Source organism: Panthera pardus, unplaced genomic scaffold (assembly GCF_024362965.1).
Source record: "Panthera pardus isolate Hobbes unplaced genomic scaffold, ASM2436296v1 HiC_scaffold_16, whole genome shotgun sequence".
Taxonomy (NCBI): Eukaryota; Metazoa; Chordata; class Mammalia; order Carnivora; family Felidae; genus Panthera; species Panthera pardus.
The window spans coordinates 81,578,105-81,599,148 of record NW_026526721.1 but is presented as its reverse complement, the minus strand read 5'-3'; the positions used below and the strand labels follow the sequence as shown (position 1 = coordinate 81,599,148).

The window sequence follows — 21,044 nt, the reverse complement described above, 5'->3', positions numbered from 1 at the left end:
TTTTTTCCTTTTTTTTTTTTTAAAGAAAGCTCTGCATCCAACGTAGGGGTTGAACTCATAACTTTGAGCTCGAGTCACATGCTCTACCGATTGAGCTACCCCGGCACCCCAGTATCTCTAGCTTTTGTTGTAGGTATTCTGAATAGTGGGCTTTGGTGACTAGCTGACATACAAAATAAATGAACACATGAATATTGTGTGTCCTACTATTGATCCACTTTATAAATTTGTTTTAGTAGCGTGTAAATAACTAGCCCTTACAACATGCAGGGTACTGTTGCAGGCTTTAAGAATTCGTTAGTGAGAAGATACCTGGTACCTATCCTCAAAGAGTTTATAGTCTTTAGATAAGAAAGATAATTAAGGAAGTAGTTACAACATGGTGTGATTGGTGCTACTAACGAAGTATGGTAGGGCCAGTTGTTGAAAGTGGAAGATGGTTTACTATATATAGTTACTCGTGGATCATTGGTTAATTTTTGTTTCTTCTCGAGCAACAGTACAACTTTGGTATTTATTTAGAGGAGCTTTCACTGAATATTATTTCCTTAATTATTCACTATAAACTGAGAACTGTTGTGATTTAGACTGTGTCTGATATAATACGCAGCTCACCCTAACACCCTAAGTAAAAGTGAGACCTTCAATTCACGATTTTATGTCACCAGAAGGGAGTTTTGCTTTTAAGGTTGACATACTTTTTACCTGTCATTACATACTTAATGACAGATGTGATGAATTAATGCCGTTCTCTTTCTATTTATGTTTTCAGGGAAGGTATTCATGTAAATCAGGAATCGCTGCAGATGCCTCCCTCTGTTACGGAGCAGTTCATTGAGCTGTTGTGTCAGTTCGACCCAAACCAGGTTATAGAGACGCTGCAGATCCTTGAGTGCTACCGCCTGGAAGAAACCATCCAGGTAAGACCTGGAATGCAGAGTGGATGTGAGTAAACTCATCCTAACCATTCACCAGTTTAAACATGAGCAAAAGGAGACTAACATAACATAGCCCCCGGGATCGAACCCAAATAGTCTGCCTCCACAGTGCCTGCTCTACATTGCTGTGGTAAACTGCTGTCCCTTTATTCCAGTAAAGTCAGAAACAGCGCATGTCCATTGCTGTTACTAATCAAGTTTCACAGACGTTCTAGCCAACACACAAGCCAAGACAAAGGAATACAATAAATATATTAAAAGGAGAAACCAAGCTCTTGTTTGTAGGCTCTGATGGTTAGATAGCTTGCTGTGCATAAGACAGGCTCAGTGGCAGTCCGTAGTCTCAACACGGTCATTGCCTTGGGTCCCTTCCCTTGTTTTCTCCTGTTTCCACATGAACATGACTATGTGCACGTGTGTGTGTGCATGAGTGTACGTATACACACATACATATTCTGATCAATAAGAGGCTAGTATTTAAAATTTATTTTTAAACTACTGTTATATATCCTTTCCTTTATTATCAATACTTACAAAACAGTAATCTCTATTCCCTGTGCCACCTTCTGAACTACTCACACTTTAAAAATTTTTTAAGTGTAAAATATTTAAAGTATATAGAATTGTACAGAATTTCAAATATCAGTGTACCCACCAACCCAGTTTTATAGATGTTCATGTTTGACATACTGGCTTTAAATCTTTGTTGTTTGTTTTAGAAATCATCCTCTTTCCCCTCCTCCCCCCCCCCCTCCCCGAGGTTACCACCAACCTGAAGATGGGAAGCATATTCTTCCCATCTGTGTTTATTTTTCCTATAAAATGCATGATACAGCAATAGCACTGCTAGGAATTTATTCAAGGGATACAGGAGTGCTGATGCATAGGGGCACTTGTACCCCAATGTTTATAGCAGCACTTTCAACAATAGCCAAATTATGGAAAGAGCCTAAATGTCCATCAACTGATGGATGAATGGATAAAGAAATTGTGGTTTATATACACAATGGAATACTACGTGGCAATGAGAAAGAATGAAATATGGCCTTTTGTAGCAACGTGGATGGAACTGGAGAGTGTTATGCTAAGTGAAATAAGTGATACAGAGAAAGACAGGTACCATATGTTTTCACTCTTATGCGGATCCTGAGACACTTAACAGAAGACCATGGGGGAGGGGAAGAAAAAAGAAAAAAAAAAAGAGGTTAGAGAGGATGGGAGCAAAAACATAAGAGACTCTTAAAAACTGAGAACAAACTGAGGGTTGATGGGGGGTGGGAGGGAGGGGAGGTTGGGTGATGGGCATTGAGGAGGGCACCTGTTGGGATGAGCACTGGGTGTTGTATGGAAACCAATTTGACAATAAATTTCATGTTAAAAAAATAATAAAAAAATAAATAAAATGCCTGACACAGTCTTCCATGTTTATAGAATTTGTAATAATGGTATCATATAGAACATACCCTATTGCAAATTGCTTTTTTATTAAATTTTTTAAATTTATCAATTTTTATACATGTAGAATTAGCTCATTCATTTTAATGATCATATAATATCAATTGAATGAGTATGCCACAGTTTATTTCCCTATGGATAGACATTCAAATTGTTTCCAGTCCTTCACATCCTAAATAATGCTACCTTATACATCTTTGTATGAACCTTCTTATGTGCCCATGTGAGCTTTCTCTAAGTAATTACCTGGAAGCGGAATTCTTAGACAGTAGACTAGCTTATTCTATTGTTACTGCCAAGTTGATCTCCTGTTTGTTTCTATTCTCACCATCAATGTTTGGTATTTGTTATTTTTCCACATTCTAGTTGATTCCTAACATTTTTTGGCTTTTTTTTTTTTTTAAAGTTTATTTATTTTTGAGAGAAAGAGAGAGAGAGCTGGGGAGGGGCACAGAGAGAGCGAAAATGAGAGTGAGAGTGGGAGTGAGAGAGAGAGAGAGGGAAAATGAATGAGAACCCCAAGCAGGATCCACACCCTCAACGCAGAGCCTGACTCAGGGCTCAAACTTATAAACTGTGAGATCATGATCTGAGCAGAAATCAAGAGTCAGACACTTAACCAACTGAGCCACCCAGGAGCCCTACACTTTTAGACTTTTAATTTTTGCCAGCATGATGGGTATCATTGATTATTCATGACATTGAACATCTTTCCATATGTTTAATGACTTTCAGTTTTTTTTTCTCTGAATTATCTGTTCATATCATTTGCCCATTTTTCTACTGAGTTTTTGCCCTTACTGATTTGTAGAAATTCTAATTTCTGCATCTCTAATCCTTCACTGATTTTATATGTTGGGGATGCCTTCTTCCAATGTATTGTGGCATGTTTTTTTTTAATTTGGTTTCTAGTGACTTCTATTTTAATTTATCATTCTTTTCCTTTAAGGTTTAAATTTTTGTGTGTGAGTCTTCCTTTTCTACCTTGATGGTATAAAAGATATCCTCTTACACGAGTTTTATAGCTTAGCTTTTTACATTTAGGCTTTTAATCCATCTGGAATTAATTTTTGTAAACAGATCAAGGGAGGGATTTCTGCATTTTTTTTTCCCCTGTGTATAACCGGTGGTGTATGTGGTATTTCTGGTATCCTTTCCTCACTGATTCATAATGCCATTCTGCTGTATACTGAACTCTCAGATATACATGGATCTTTTTGTGGAATCTCTTCTGTTCATTTGGTCATGTCTTTCCTTTTACTGTTACCACATATTTTAAATAATATAGCTTCACAATAAGGCTTATTAATTTGAAAGAAGAGTCTTCCCTCCTCATTGTTTTTCTTTAAAATTCATGTGTACTCTTAGACTCTTACTATTCTACATCAAATTAGGAATCATGTTGTCATCTTCCTTTAAAAAAACAAAAAACAGGGGCACCTGGATAGCTCAGTAGGTTAAGCGTCTGACTTGGGCTCAGGTCATGATGTCACGTTTCGTGAGTTTGAGCCCCATGTTGGGCTCAGTGCTGACAGCTCAGAGCCTAGAGCCTGCTGCTGATTCAGTGTCTCCCTCTCTCTCTGCCCCTCCCCCACTTTTGCTCTGTCTCTGTCTCTCAAAAGTAAATAAACATTAAAAAAAAATTTAAAAACCAACAAACTTCTGGCATTTTGATGAAATATATACAACGAATTTATAGGTTAATTCAGGGAAGATTGACATCTTACAACGTAGAGTCTTCACATTCAGGAACATGCTTGTCTTTTTAAAAGCCTTTTACGTTCTTTAGTGAGGTTTCAACAACTTTTATATGATATACGAGGTTCTTGCAAATATTATCTTAAATTTGTTCCTAGATACTTACACTTTTTGTTAACAATGTGGAAGGAAAGTTTTTGAAATGACATCTTTGTCGATTGCTGCTGCTGTAGGTTACTAATTTTTATGCATTGTTTTGTATCAAAAAGAATCTGAATTCTTTCTTCATTTAAATAGTTTCTAGATTTTTTAATGACAATACTATTTTTCAAGAATAATGGTAGTTTTTCTTGTCTTTAGCTTTTCTTTCTTTTCTTTAAAAAAAATTTTTTTTTACATTTACACTGTTTTCTCTCTCTTACCAGATGTCTAAGAGCTCCAGGATATTATTTAGAAACAGTGATAGTATGCAATCTTACCTTGTTTCTGATTTTAAAGGGAATGGGTCTAACATTTTACATTAAATATGCTGTTTATTTTAGGATTTTGATAGATAATTTTTAATAAATTAAGAGTTCAATTCTCAGTTTAGGTAAGAGTGTTTTGTTTTTGCTAAGAATGGGTACTGCATTTTATCAAATACTTTTTCCTGCATTTATTGAGATGATCACACTTTTCTCCTTTGAACCTGTTTATATGCTAATAATGTTATTTGTGCCTCTCTTTTTTCTTGCTGCTAAGAAAGTTTTATTCTACTTTATTAGTCTTTTCAAAGACTATTTTGGGGTTTGTTGAAACTCTGTACTGTTTCTCTGTTGTTTCTTTCCCATAGCATTATTTTCTGCACTTAATATCTTTCATTTATCTTCTTAGTTTACTTGGTATTTCTTTTTTACTAATTAGAAACTTTTAGTTTATTGATTCTTATTAAGATCTCACTTATACATATGTGTTACCTTTTTTCCAGTGGATATACTCAGTCAGGTAAATGAAAACTTTAAATTAAACAATAGTGAAGAAAAAAGTGAATGAACATGGTTTAGTTAGAACTGCCAAGATGGGCAACTTCTAACACTAGAAAGTCCAATATTTCATATTACACTGGAAAGTAATGTACTACTGAGGTATGAATTCATTATTTACTGTCATATTGTTTTCATCTTTAGTAGGATCCTCTCCACAATCAAGATTTGTGAACAAAAATCCTTATCATTTCTTCTTTCCTAGATTACCCAGAAGTATCAACTTCATGAAGTTACTGCCTATCTATTAGAAAAAAAAGGAGATATTCATGGGGCCTTCTTAATAATGCTAAAGGTAATATTTTACTATATTTGCTTTGTCATTTTCTGTCCACGCCTCCATTCATCAATCTGTCTTTTTATTGAGATATAATTGACCTGTAGCATTGTGTAAGTTTTCATCAGTCCATCTTCATTTCTTGTGTGTCAAAGTAAGTTGCAGACAGTATTGCATCTTACCACTATTTTTATCATGACTAGAGTTTAGTCATTGGGTAGAACATTTCTTTCTGGTATACTTTTAAGGTGAAATCTATATACAATAAAGTGCACAAGTCTTAAATGTGTCATGTACTGAGTTGTGACAAATGCATACACCTATGTCCCTAGTCCCTAACAAGATAGAGAACATTAGCTTCATCAGAGAAAGTTCCTTCATGCCTCTTCATACGCATTCCCACTTTTGTCCCCCCACAGATCATCATTTTTCTGATTTTTTTTTTCACTGTGAATTAGTTTTACCTATTTTATGCATTCATGCATTCATGGGTTCCTCCCTTAGTAGTCTTGTATAATTCTCCTTTCACCATATTTTTGAGATGTATCAGTAGTCCGTTTCTTTTATTGCTGCATGGTATTGTACGAATATACTACTATTCATTCAGTCTCTTGATGATTGACACCTGGGCTATTTCTAGTTTTTGGCTATTAAGAGTAAAGCTACTACGATCACTTTTGTACACAAATATTTTCATTTTCACAGGAAAATGACAGTACCAAGGACTGGAATCCCTAGGTCATAGGATAGGTCTAGGTTTTAGGTCTATAAGATATTACCAGACCTCTTTCCAAAGTGGTTATTCCATTTTACATCCTCTCCAATAATGTATAAGAGTTTGGGTTGCTAATTCTCACCAACAGTTGATGTTCTGTCAGTTTTTCACAAAAATTTTTATCCATTTTTAAAATTGTTATGCCTACAATAAAAACTCATCATTTTGGTGGTATTAAGTATAGTCACATTTTTGTGCAATCGTCACCACTATCCCTCTCCAGAACTTTTTCAACTTCCCAAACTGAAACTCTATACCCATTAAATGGTAATCTCCCATTCCTCCCACCCCACATCCCCTGGCAGCCCCCATTCTTTATGACTCCATGAATTTGACTACTCTACCTCACATACATGGAATCACACAGTATTTGCCTTTTTGTATACATTAATCATAAAGTCTTAAAGAGTTACCCGTGTTGTAGCATGTGCCAGAATTTCATTCAGTTTTAAGGCTGGATAGTACTCCATTTTATGTATATACCAAATTTTGTTTATTCATTCATCTGTTGGTAGACACTTGGGTTGCTTCTGCCTTTCAAACTTTGTGAATAATTCTGCCATGAACATGGGTGTACAAACATCTTTTCAAGACTCTGCTTTCATTTATTCTGGGCATACAACCAGAATGGAATTACTGAATTAAATGAAAATACTATTTTTAATCTTTAAAGAATTGCCATACTGCTTTCCATAGTGGCTACACCATTTTACATTCTCATCAGAAACGCACAAAGGCTTTTAATTTCTTTACATTTTCTCCAACACTTGCTTTTCTCTGTTTTCTTGTTGGTAGCCATTCTAATAAGTGTGAAGTATTGTATCAGTTTTTTAAATACTGTTATGTAGCAAAGGAATAGATTAGGGATATCCTCTCTTCCTATATATGTATGTATGTGTATCCAGCACACATGCAGCAACATGCAGAGGAATGGAACTGGACCACTTTCTTACACCATACACAAAAGTAAATTCAAAATGAGTGAAAGACCTAAGTGTGAGACAGGAAACCATCAAAATCCTAGAGAAGAATACAGGCAGCAGCCTCTTTGACCTTAGCTGCAGCAAAAATGTGACTATACTTCTTACTAGACATATTTCAGGAGGCAAGGGAAACAAAAGCAAAAATGAACTATTGGGACCCCATCAAGATAAAAAGCTTCTGCACAGTGAAGGAAGCAATCAACAAAACTAAACGGCATCTGACAGGTCAGATTATATGGAAGTGATGAATCACTAAATTCTAGTCCTGAAACCAGTACTACACTACATGTTAACTAACTTGAATTTAAGTTAAAAAAGATATTTAGAGCAAGGAAAAAAAAAAAAGAATTTCTTTATTGGCTTCTAGTTTTTCTCTAGCTGTGTAATCATAAAACAGGCCAGGAAGAATATTCCACAGAGGTTTTGTGTAAGCTCTCAACCTCTTTTAATGTAGAAGTTATCCCTACATCTCTTTTTTCCTTGTCGTCTATTTGTTGGAGATATCGTGAATCTAGTTTTAAAGGATAGTTAAAAGTATTCCTGGCACGGATGGGGGAAAGAGAGGCAGTATATCCTTGAAGGGAATAACACCATCATTTACAAAAGCATAGGAGTACAAAGAAATACGAAAGACTAGGAGAGCAGCCAGCATTTTACTAGGGCTCCACTATCCATGTGTTGGCAGGCTAGAAGCAAAGGCTGGGTGCAGATCTGGGAAGATTTTGTAGGACACCCTAAAGAATTAGGACAGACTCTGTTGTTCACACAAGATCAACTAAAAGTTTATAAGCGAAGGAACTGATACAGTGTTGTTTCATTAAGACTGCTCTGGTTAGGTAGGAGACTGAGGGGCAGGTAGAAAAGGGGGAGGTTCATCTTAGGGAGGAAGCAGAGAGCACTTGCGAAGCTGGGTAGTGTGGGTGTGAATCTGTGAGGCTTGAGCTGGAGGCAGTGGTGGTGGTGGAGTGGGAAGAGGATTGGATTTGAGAACTTTTGATCTTTGAATATAGTATGGAGGAAGTAAGAGGAAGTGGTTGATGACAGTTGTATGCCTATAAGGGACAGTTTTTAGCCTATAAGGGACCTCAAGAAAAAGAGCAAATTTGGAGTAGGAGGGATATATTAAAGGCCAGTCTCAGTGTATAGTAATATCTGGAATATCAGTAATGCTGGACTATCAGTTAATGCTTTCTAAGGATCCTAGTATTCGGTTAGAGCAGTGGACACTGCAATTGCATATTTAGAGGTGCCACACTCAAGGCTGTGCCCTCTGCTGTGGAGACAGTCTTGTATGTTCTTTCTTATTCCCTCTCACCCCTTTTTCTCATAGCCCAGTGTGAATTTTATTCCCTTATACAAAGCTTGGATAAATCCTACTCCTAATTACCCTGCTAGAGAATGTCATTGATGACTATATGGTGGTACAACAGAAGCAGAGTGGGGCAGATTAAGTGACACTTGATATTTTGGGTCCCCTTCGGTACTGCTAGCTCTGCTTTCTGTATACACAAGAATTCTCTTCTGAATGACAGTAAGGGTCATTCTTTATAACCTTGTTTTTTCTTGTAAAATATGTAGTTCAAATATTTGTGGATTAGGTAACAGTGTTCCTCTTACCTCCTGTGTTTTTGTTTTGTGTTTTTACCTCCTAGAGACTACAAAGCAAACTTCAGGAGATAACACATCAAGATGAAAGTAAGTTTCTGAGTATAATTTACAATTATTTCTTCCCATGGACCTCATGTTTTAAAAGATTTTGTCTAACAAACTGCATTTATTGACTAATAATTACGTCGATCCGCATAAATACTTGAACATTGATCCCAATTTTAGCTTGTTTTCAAGAGCTCCTAATAGGAAATCATGTAAACCATTGTGGCTTTGTGGTGCCATCAGTGGAGTTCAGGGTACAGAAAAGTAGGCACTTTTCACTGGTATTATTTTTTTGATTATATTTCTCTGCCAATTTTTAGTTATATATAAATAAGGTGCATAACTAAATATTACTGTAATACCCAAATATTACTAAATATTACTAATATACCTAAATATTACTGTAATATGCTAAGCAATAGCAAATCAGAGCTTCTAATGAGGAATAGCCAGTGTTTTCTGCACTGCATTTATGTAATTTTTAGCACAAAGCAGTAAAACTTGACAGTATGGAATGTTAAATGGCCTTGTCACAGATAGATACAAAATTCCCATCATTTTCCTAGACACTTGAGTGGGTTTTTAAAAAATGTTTATTTCTTTTGAGAGAGAAAGCGAGAGTGTGCAATTGGGGGAGGGGTAGAGAGGGAGGGAGGGAGAGAATCCCAAGCAGCCTCAGCAGAGTCTGATGCAGGGCTTGAACTCAACGAACTGTGAGATCATGACCTGAGCCAAAATCAAAAGTTCGATGCTTAGCCAACTGAGCCACCCGGGAGCCCCTATATTCCTAGACATTTTAGAAACTAGATTTATTTTTTTTTAATTGTGGTAAAATTCATAGCACAAAATTTACCATCTTAATCATTTGTAAATGTACAGTTCAGTGGCATTAAGTACATTCACAGTGTTGTGCAACCATCCTCACCATCAATCTCCATAAGTTTTTCAACTTCCCAAACTGAAATTTTGTATCCGTTAGACAATTACTCCCGTTCCCTGCACCCCCCACCCCCCCCCCCCCAGTCAGTCTCTGGCACCTACCATTCTACTTTCTCACTCTGTGAGTTTGATGAGGTATCTTATAAAAGTAGAATTATACAACATTTATCGTTTTCTAAGTCTGGCTTACTGGCCTAGCATAATGTCTTCACAATTTACCCATGTTGTAGCACATGTCAGAATTTTATTCCTTTTTAAGGCTGAATGATATTTCGTTTCAGGTATATACCAACTGCATTTTGTATCCTTTTGTCTGTCAGTGGACATTTCAGTTGCTTCCACCTTTTGGCCATTGTGAATAATACTTTGGTGAACATGGGTGTACAAGTATCTTTTTGAAACACTGCTTTCATTTCTTCCGGGTATACACCCAGAAGTGGAATTGCTGGATTAAATGGTGATTCTAATTTTTGAGCAACAGTTGGGTTGCTTTTTTCTACAGTGGCTGCATCATTTTTACATTCCCATCAGCAATACACAGGGTTCCAGTTTATTTAAGTCCCCACCAACACTTGCTGTTTTCTTTTTTTTTTTTTAAGTTTATTTATTCTGAGAGAAAATGCAAGTGGGGGAGGGGCAGAGAGAGAGGAAGAGAGAGAATCCCAAACAGGCTCCATGCTGTCAGCACAGAGCCACATATGGGCTCAGTTGCAAAACCATGAGATCATGACCTCAGCCTGTATCAAGAGTTGGATGCTTAACCGACTGAGTCACCCAGGCGCCCCTCTGTTTTCTTTAATAGTAGCTATCCTCGTGTGTGAAGTAGTAGCTTATTGTGGTTTTCATTCGTATTTCCCTGTTGAGTAGTAATGTAGAGTGCCTTTGTTATGCCCAGAATTCGTGATCCCCAAAGACCACCAGGGAGCCGAGTCCGATGCAAAAGCAAAGAGCCTTTATTTGAGCTAGCTCGAGCTCAATCCCCTACCTGCACCGAGGCAGCGGTGAGATACCAGGGAGAGAGAGAGAGAGTTTCAAAAGCACAAAGGTTTTATAGGAGTCTAGGGGCATTTGGTGAGGTAATGGCTGTGGCCTCAGCCGATTGGCTGGGGAAGGGTCGTGGCCTCGGCCGATTGGCTGGGGAAGGGTCGGAGTCCTGTTACGCAGGTCACCGGGCATGTTTTGATCGGGAAGTTTGAACGGGTGAGCGGAGGTTACTCAAGGGGAGGAGGCATGGCCTGAGGTTTCTGCCATTTTCCCGGAAAGGGGGCACATAGGGGACATAGTCACTCAAGGTGGAGGACACAGAGCAAGATGGAGTAGGCCAGCATAGGTCCACCCTTTCACCTTTTTATGTGCATATTGGTTATTTGTGTATCTTCAGAGAAATGTTTACTCAAGTTCTTTGCCCACTTTTGAATTGGATTATATGTTTTCACATCACTTGAAATTTTCAAAATAACTCTTCCAAAGTTCATTTGATAGGCGATTTTTAGATTGTCCTATGTATTTAACAATCAGCACTTCTCTTGGAGCCCGTGGCCCACACATTTCCTTAAACACGTTTACCCTAATTCTTTATAAATTACTTATTTATCTATATTCTTTTTGGTTAGATCCTAGGTGTTAGGGTCTGTGTTGTACTGGGGTCATTTGCTATTATACTGAATCTTTTTGGAACCTCAGCATACAATTGAGTGATTTTTCCATATTTAGTTCAGCTAAACATTTAATAATTATTTTTGTACTGTCAGTCTCTGTTCAGTCCTATTATGTGAGATTTATTGCATTTATGATATTTTCCTTGTTAATAATTTTTGCAGACATTACATAAAAGATTGAGGGAAAAGTAAGAAGAATGTTTCCCTAAAATCACTGCACTGATTTGCAAGTGATATGTATAGAGAAGCTAGTTCTTTGAATTTTAGTGAAAATAAATTTCTCAGTAATGGTCTCATGTCCACTATTTACTTTCAGATTTAATATTTTTCTAGATACTTAAGAATTTGGGAGGTTCTGCTAATTGCAAGACATTGTGCTAGCTCCTGTGGATTATACACAGATGGCTAACATAGCCGTCATCCAAAGAATTAGCATCTTGTGAAGGAGACAGGTAAATGAAAACATTAAATGCTAGAAGAATCAAGTATTATAAAAGAGGTACAGTGAGAGTGGCAAAGGATTGTGGAAACTTGGGGAATGGTTTGAAACTGATGAATCAAAGATAGTTTGTGAAAGACATGACCTGTCAAGTAAGACTGGAATAGTGAATAGAAGTTTGATAGGGAAAAGCAAGGAAAAAGCATCTGGGCTAAGGAGCACATCATTGTGAAAGTGCCTGGTCAGGAACCTCAGGAGTAAGACCTGGTGCAGTGACCTAAGAGCACAGAGGGCGAGAACCTGAGCCAGACCGTTACTATGTTTAGTTAGGGTCAGAGGTTTATTTATGTTGGGTTTTTTGGGGGGGTTTTTTTGTTTGTTTGTTTTTTGTTTTTTTTAACACTTTTATTTATTTTTGAGACAGGGAGAGACAGAGCATGAACAGGGGAGGGTCAGAGAGAGGGAGACACAGAATCTGAAACAGGCTCCAGGCTCTGAGCCGTCAGCACAGAGCCCGACTCGGGACTCGAACTCAACGGACCGTGAGATCATGACCTGAGCCGAAGTCGGCCGCTTAACCGACTGAGCCACCCAGGCACCCCTATGTTCTGTTTTTAAAACTTGGAAGTCTTTAATGATTTTTGTGGATAGAACTGATGTGTTTGTGACAGTATAAAGGAGAATGAGGGAAGCAAGATTTGGAAGTCAGAAGTTTAATTAAGAAGCTGTTGCAGTTGTGAACGTGAGGTGAAGAGAGCCACAGGGAAGAAGTCATGGCATGTGAGGGCACAAAAGTAAAATCAGCAAAAGTGGCAATTTAGTTGGACATGTGGGTGAAGGGGGGTGGGGCATCAGAGATGACGGAGATTTATAAACTGACTTAGAGGTGATGGTTTCATTAACTTAGTTTGGGAAGGGGGAGGAGAAGATTTGAGGTGGGAAAAATGGGTTGGGTTTTGCACATACAAGTTCAAGGTGCTTGTAGTCATCGATTAAGCAGAGTCTGACAGAGTCTGTCAAAAATTCACCCTGCAGATTATGAAAAGAATAAGGGCTGGAGGTGTATGTTCAAAAGTTATTAGTGGGGCATCTAGGTGGCTCAGTCAGTTAAGCGTTTGACTCTTGATTTCGGCTCAAGTCATGATCTCAAAGTTTGTGAGTTCAAGCCCCGTTTGGGTCTCTGCACATCAGTGCAGGCCTCTTAGGATTCTCTCTCTCCCCACTCTCTTCCCTCTCTCTTTGCCCCTCCTTTGCTCATGCACACATGCGTTCGCTCGCTCTCTCTCTCTTTCAAAATGAATAAATAAACGTATTTATTAGCAAGGACCTAAGAGTCAAAACCATAGGAGAGGAGGAATTATTGAAAAATGAAAAGGAAAGGGCCTAAGATATTAAACCTACACTTAAGAAATGGAAGGGGCGCCTGACTGGCTCAGTCGGTTAAGCGTCAGACTCTTGACTTCTGCTCAGGTCGTGATCTCATGGTTCGTGCGTTCGAGCCCCACGTTGGCATGTCACATGCCACCAGCACAGAGCCTGCTTGGGATTCTCTTTCTCCCTCACCCAATACCCCTTCCCCGCTCACACACACATGCTCTCTCTCTCAGAATGAAGAAATAAACAAACAAACAAATGGAAAAAGAAATGGTAGGGCAAGAAAGGTGAAAAGTAACCTTTCCACTAACTAACCCACAAACAGAGGATTGGGACTTTAACATAGCCAAAACATATTAAAATGTTAAGTATGATGTGCTTTATATGTGCTGTGAATGTCAGACGTTTACATGGAAAACTCCTCTTACGCTAAATTGTCTGTTTTTTAATCTAAGCCTTGGTATCATTCTTATGGAAGAATGGTATTATATAAGAATTATATAATGGAAAACTAGGGCTCTGCAAAGAAAAAATAGTTTAATTTTTTCCAGAAGCTCTGAGATTATCAGTAATGTATCCTTAAGTATTGTTAACAATTTTTCTGAATCTAGAGGCCAAAGAGGACCTTTCATTGAAGGATGTTGAAGATACCATGGTAGAGACTATTGCCCTTTGCCAGAGGAATTCACATAATTTGAACCAGCAGCAAAGAGAGGTAGGAGAATGACTACTTAGGCATATTTAAAAAGTCTGTTTTGGTCTGAAACCCGGAATTAATTCTCTTTTCCCTGCCCTCTGAGCCACCTGAGTTTAATTCAGCTGGATTTTAATCACTGTTTAGTGCTCCCAGGAGTACAAGCCTCCTAAAGTTATGAGGAGTGTCTGTCCTCTTTGTTCTCACAAAAAGCTTTATATTCCTAGATCTGGCTGTGCTGCAGAATTTAGGTGCATGAATACGAGATGTCCTTGTTCTCTTTGGACTGAGATTTTGTGTATTCTGTGTAGTGATACTGTTGGACGTGTCCTCATTTATCATCTCTTCTATCCCCTGTGGAGGAAAGTGAGGATGAGGAACTGGAGGGAACCCCTCCAGGGACACAGAGCTGGAAAAGGTCAGAGAAGGCTGCGATATGGTTTCTCAGCCTTGGCTGCACATTACAGTGACTTGGGGAGCTTTGAAAAATCCCAGCACTGAGGCTGCACCCCAGATCAAGTAAATTAAAGTCTCTGGATTGGGACCCTGTTGTCAGTGTGTTTTAAAGCTTCCCACATGATTGCACTGTATAGCCAAGACTGGAACCATTGCTATAACAGATTCAGACTGCCACAAGGAAGAGCACAAAACGGAAGGAGGTAGAGTTGAGCACCTGGTGCAGGTGGGAGTTAGAGCAGCGAAGCAGAAACTAAGGGGGCGAGATGTGACTTGACAGCCAAATTCTGCTTCAGTTTTAAGAAGTTAAGTTACAGTGTTGGGGCGCCTGGGTGGCTCAGTCGGTTAAGTGTCCGACTTCAGCTCAGGTCATGATCTCACAGTCCGGGAGTTCGAGCCCCACCTTGGGCCCTGGGCTGACAGCTCAGAGCCTGGAGCCTGCTTCGGATTCTGTGCCTCCCTCCCTCTCTGCCCCTCCCCTGCTCATGCTCTGTCACTCTCTGTCTCAAAAATGAATAAAAACATTAAAGATAAATTTAAAAAGGAAGTTAAGTTACAGTGTGATACGGCATCGTGACTCCTCTGTGCCTGCCTCTCTAGGCTGCAGCCTCTGTCTTGACACCACCTAGCCCCTTTCTCTTACTGGCTTTCCGAAATGGGAAGTAGGAGAAATTTTTTTATGTATGTTTAGCCATACATGTTACAACGAAAGTAATAAACTTATTTTTGTTTTCTGTTCTTATCAGTTGGGTAAATTTCTGCTTTATATTTTTGTCGAGGATTTTTTAATTAGGCCATAAATTTTGAAAACCTTTTAGAAGAGAAATGTGTACAGCAAGCACATTTACATAATAGATGTGATTTTTGTTTCTTTATTAAAAAAATTTTTTATGTGATATGATACATATTCATCATTTTTTTTAGGGTTTATTTATTTTGAGAGAGAGCAAGAGAGTGCTTGTGTGCAAGCAGGGGAGAGACAGAGAGAGAGGAGAGAGAGAATTCCAAGCAGGTTCCACACTGTCAACATAGAGCCCAATGTGGAGCTCGAACTCACAAACTGAGATCATGACCTGAGCCAAAACAGCAATTGGACACTCAACCAACTGAGCCACCCAGGAGCCCCAGTAGTTATCATTTTTAAAAATCCTGCAATCCAGAAAGTTACACAGAAGAATTTTTTTTTTTTTTTAATTACCCTATAAGGGTACCTCAGTGGCTCCATTGGTTCAGTGTCTGACTCTTGGTTTGGGCTCTGGTCATGATCTCACGGTTCGTGGGTTCGAGCCCTGTGTCAGCCTCTGTGCTGATAGTGCTGAGTGTGCTTGGGATTCTCTTTCTCTCCCTGTCTCTGCCCCTCCCGCTCCTCCTCCTTTGTTCCTGCTCTCATTCTCTCAAAATAAATAAATAAACTTTGACAAAAAATTACCCTATAAAATCCTATCACCCAAAAATAACCATCATTATCATTTGGTGACCATCAGTCTAGATATTTTTTATCTGCCTAGGTTAACATGATCGTACAAAAACTGGATCACGTATTACTTGCTTTTATAAATAAATATAGTGTCCAACTCATTTAGGAAGCTTAGGTAAAACGGAGGACTTTCTGAATTTCAAACAATATTTCTGCACCATACTATCTCTTAATAAATATCACTACAGCTTAAAAAAAATCTGAATGACTGCAATAGATTGGAATTACTATGTTTATAATTACATTTCAGTTTTTATAATATCTGTGATGCGAAGCCAGTAAGGAAATTTGTACAAACTCATGCTTGCTCCAACCTCTCTTCTCCATCCCTCTTAATTTTAATAGGTTATGTTATTTTACCTCATTAAGGCTAGTAACACATTCTTTTCTGTATCCAAAATTCCCACAAATTGTTCAACCTTTTTTAAACGGATGATAAGCTTTACACCAGTCCTTTTTGCCATGATTTTTCCATTCCTAAAGTTTTTATTTTCATTTATCTTTTGGTTAGCTGGCTGTATTTGGACATGGTTATATTTTGGTAGAGAACATAATAGGGTAGAATTCTTAAAGCTGTGTTCATATATACTTAATTCTAAGTCTTTTTCACTTTTCAACCCTCCCATCTCCTCTTCGGTATCTTATTTGAGACTCTCGCAACTTCTCGTGGACAGTTTAAGCGAAAAACGATGATTATGTCTTTTAAGTAAGGCTGTTTAGGTTCACATAAGCTGAAAATATGTCCAGATTCACATGCATTAATGGTAGAATTAGTTATAAAAATCCATGCCTCCAGAACTCTAGGGATTATTCTGACTGTATTTGAACTCCGTATCTCTTAATCAGACGGGAACAATGCTTCCTTTGATGTGGCCAAAGGAAAATTTATTCTTTTTTTTTTTTTTTTTTGTCTGAGTTGGAATTTGTTTTAATAAAGGTATTAGATGTTAGACTTCTTCCTATCCTTTGAAATTTTCATTCTGTAAGACTATTATTATACCATTCACTGGCTGCCTGTAAGAAAAGTCTGTCTGTCTATCCTTGTCTTAGACACACACACACACGCGTGCGGACACACACATGCTCACTACTCTCTTTGTGACCCCACTCTCCAACAACTGGTTTCTCCTTCATTTCTGAACAAGTTTTATGACAACAACAAAAATATTTGAATGTTAATTTCTTTATTGTCTGAAAAATGCTAGACTGATTTTGTGTGATACCAAAACATTAAGTTTGGGGGATTTTCATGGTTGTTTGCCTTGATTCTCTTTGCTTTGTTTTTGTTTTGTTTTGGAGAGGGAGAGCAAAAGCTGTTGCCACAGACACTAAACTAACTAGAAAATTTGAAGTACTCGAAAGTTTAATGATGAACTGTTTGTAGTATCTTTTTGTAAAAGTTGTCATCACAAGATTTAATGTTACGAGTATCTACGTAAAAGTCAGACTGCAGGAAGTTGGGCTGTTTGTCCTTTCTCAAGTTGAATCTCTACCTGTCCTACCTTTGTTTATCTGTTTACAAGGCTTTCCTGATACACATATAATAAAGAATCTGGCTTTGTTGTGCATATAATTCCCTAAGAAGAAAGCTGTTTATTACATAACATAACAAAGGAATTCAAGTTTAGTTGTGTTGCTTTCAGGGGATGGTTCATGTGGAGATTTAGTTAAAGAAGAATAACTCCTGGAAGTAGGGTGTGAACACATTTCATGGCTATTACCTCTTACAACCATGCTTCCCCCCAGGCTGCCATTTGTACTCATTAAAGAACTAATCTTTACAAAGGTATTTCTTCTAAATTGTCTGGATTAAATAAGAAAATTTAAAAACCAAATTTATAAACATAATAAATATAAAAAACAAGGTAAAAATTTTGCCATATACAATTAAATTACACAATTAAAATACACAGAAATAAATGATGTGGTTATAAAAACAAGCTAAAATAGGCAACTAAAAGGTAAGCTAAGTAAAGCTATCTCAGAATAAAATACAAGATTAAAAGTTCATGAGTACTAAATTAAAATTTCAATAAAATAAAAACCAAGTTAAAACCAGTATCTTATGAACTGGAATGCATGAAAAGTCATCAGTATAAAATCTTAGCTCTTCAATAGAGCTCTTCAGTTGGGAGGTCACCCAGTGGGAAAGTCTCCTTTGCCTTAAGGGGCTCCTGTATCTCCACTGCCATAGGACTTGTACAGTGTCAGGTAATGGGCGACACATTTCCCTTCTGTATTTACAGAGGTTCCTAGAACCACTCTTGTTCTGCTCTGACCTTTCTTCATGATTCCCAGATGTTTGCAGGAATAGGTTCCTCCCAAGACATAGAGTTAAATAAAGCTTTTGTAAATGATTATCCAACAAGAAACCGTAGTCGAAGTTTTGAAATGTATTAGTTTGATTTTTGATGATAAAGATTTTTCCCAAGGCTTAGGAAAACACAGATTTTGGAGTCACAGCACCAGTTTACTGACGGTGTGATCTTTGGCAAATTACTTTTCTAAATTTCAGTTCTTATCTCAAGTGAAGGTCATGCTTACGGTGTAAGGCTGTTACAAGATTGAAATGAAAAAATTTGTGTAAATCATTTAATAGAGCACCCAACATAATAGGAATAAATAATGATCTGTTTATCTACTGATGTGGTTGGAAATGTTAATTGAAATGTTAACTTCTACTTCTTGGTCTGTGATGACTAAGGAAATACAAAATAATGCTTGAGAGAGGGAACAAATTTTGGATAACCTTCATTCATTGATCTTGCTTGACATCGCTAAAGAGAAATGGGGGAGGGGGTGGAGATGAGGTAGTGGAGGGGGCTGTTCTCTGTTCTCTCCTGCAGTACATAGGGTTATTTAGACTTGGTCAGTGATGGTTTTATAGCATAGTATACAAGAACCTGACTGGAGGCTCTGCCGTGTCTGCTTTGAACCTACCTTCTCCCGAGACACAGGAGATTATAGTTCCAAGGTCTAGACTTACTGACTTCAGTTTCTTTATTTTCCCAGGGTGCATGGTAAAGACATCTGTTTGAGCTATGGTCATTGTTTCTTACTGTCTTTTCTCTTCCCAGTCAAGTGTTCCATCTTTTCTTTAAAAAAAAATTTTTTTTTGCAAACAAATGTATGTCAGAGGCACATTTCAACCTGTAAAACACTATGCTGATGTTAATCTTAAAAATAACAGAGCGCTGTGGTTTCCTCTGACATTATAGGCACTCTGGTTTCCATTATTGGAGGCAATGATGGCCCCTCAGAAGCTGTCTGGTTCAGCTGCACCTCATCTACACCCTGAAGGTAGGTTTATCGAGTCCACCTACACCATCGCCAATTATTATCTGCTAAAAATTATCATTACTGTTTTTCTTAATGAAATCATAGTATAGTGTTAATCTCCCCTTTTATATTCAGTTTTTTCTATGGCACCAATTCTGTCATTTGTCTTGAATAATAGTAGCTTTGTTAGTTATCAACAGTAACTTTAAAATATCCAGCTGGCCCCGGTTAGCTAAGTTTCTAGGAAGCTAGGTAAATCCACTATTTTTCACTAACTTATAGGGAAAACCAAAACCTCTTATTTTAAACTAACCTTAATGTCAACATTTTGTTATTGTAACAGCTCTGAGATCTCTGACCATGCAAGTTCTAAACAGCATGGCAGCTTTTATTGCCCTTCCATCCATCTTGCAAAGAATCTTACAGGTGAGTTAAAAGGGGGTCGGGATTCAGTGTTGATCAACTTCAATGAATATTTTAGTTATGTTTAAATAACAGGCAAATGAAGCTAATGCTTACATGGGTCTCCAGAGTAATGCAGTTGATTTTTGGCATTGCTAAATATCTACCTTAGGACAGACGTCCTTGAACCTTTCCTGGTGCTCCAGGAGGCTAGGTTTGCCTGGCACACACCCATGAGCTTCAGTTAGGGTGTGCAGCCTTCAGACGTTCACTGTTATCGTGGGATTCAGATGTACAAGCTTCCTATTCATATGCTAACTGGGAGAGAATCACCATTTATTTCCAGCTAAATATGCTTTTTAGATTAAAAAAAAAAAAGATAACTTACAAATGAAGTTAATATCGGCATTTCCTAATTATTGGTTGTAACTTAAATTTTCTAACTCATCATAAAAAATGTTGTTATGTTCAAGATTTCATCCCCTGTTCTATATTCTAGCCGACTTTGTGTCCAAAGCCTTTGCAGGAAACATTATTTTACCCTGTTTTCCTCAGCAAAAAGGCCTGAACACTCCCAACATCATCAAAAGAACGCTAAAAATACCCTATGGTATATTTTGTGAAAAACCTGTGAACATTTTTGGGGAAACAGTGGGAATTATCCTTGGAATCCATTTTGTCTTCTTTCATCTTATGCAGCATGAGACATGCCAAGAAAAAGAGAAAGAAAAAATCCAACAGCACTGTGATACCATTGGTCTTTCTAATTTTCAGATGATTTTTCTCCCATAAAGAATGTCCCTGTCAGCTCTCTTTTAAGGCTTGCCAAGCTCTACTTCAATCTGGTATTAAGTGTCTGGGCCTCTGCGGATACAGACTGCTGCGTCCGTGGTCTCTCATCACAGCTTATGTATCTTTACATGCATTATCTCATTCGGTCCTTATCATGTGTTGGATAAGTCTTTGATATAGACTGCTTCTCTTATATACATTTTGGAATACCTTAGTCATAATGTTTTTCATCATATATAAAGTAATATTTTCGTAAGGCAGGAATACTTTACCAAGTAAATCAGAAAAACTGAAATCTTAAAGCTGAAAGTGGCTCCTCTCTCAGTGTATGCATTTTGCTTTATGTCGAGCTGTAACCACGCTTGATGGTACATGAATTTATAATAAATAAAAATAAATTTTTCTCTTGGTGATTTTAAAAATTTTGTTTTTCAAGCTTCCTGACTTTGAAGGCTTTTGATATTAGAAAACCTTCCCTTTATTTTGAGCTATATTGGCAGTCATTTCGTTTTTGGTTTTTTTTTTTTTTTTTGGCATTCATTTTAACTGCGTTCTTATCATATTTCTACCGTCAGTAGTAGAAAAAGTACCTGCCACCTTCTACTCTCATTAATAAGGAGTGTATGCTATTTTTTATTTTATTTTTTATTTTTTTTCCTTTTAAATTTGTTGCAGGTTTTTTTTAATTTGTTGCAGTTTTTTTTAAAATATTAAATTTATTGTCAAATTGGTT

The 21,044-nt window shown here is 37.6% G+C and overlaps 1 protein-coding gene across 4 annotated transcripts in view; it reads left to right on the top strand.

Moving 5' to 3' along the window:
* The window catches only part of VPS8 (VPS8 subunit of CORVET complex), a 250,605-nt gene that overhangs the window by 159,267 nt on the left and 70,294 nt on the right, over positions 1-21,044 (top strand). For 3 of the 4 annotated variants that reach the window (XR_008422497.1, XR_008422498.1, XM_019463393.2), the window contains exons 36-41: positions 773-920; positions 5,319-5,408; positions 8,801-8,843; positions 13,823-13,926; positions 19,057-19,138; positions 19,461-19,543. Coding sequence is in view for 2 of the 4 variants with exons in the window: in XM_019463393.2 (XP_019318938.2) it covers positions 773-920; positions 5,319-5,408; positions 8,801-8,843; positions 13,823-13,926; positions 19,057-19,138; positions 19,461-19,543 (550 nt within the window). In the remaining 2 variants the exon portion in view is untranslated. The remainder of the gene's footprint in view (positions 1-772; positions 921-5,318; positions 5,409-8,800; positions 8,844-13,822; positions 13,927-19,056; positions 19,139-19,460; positions 19,544-21,044) is intronic. The other variant, XM_053903567.1, reaches the window with a different exon arrangement.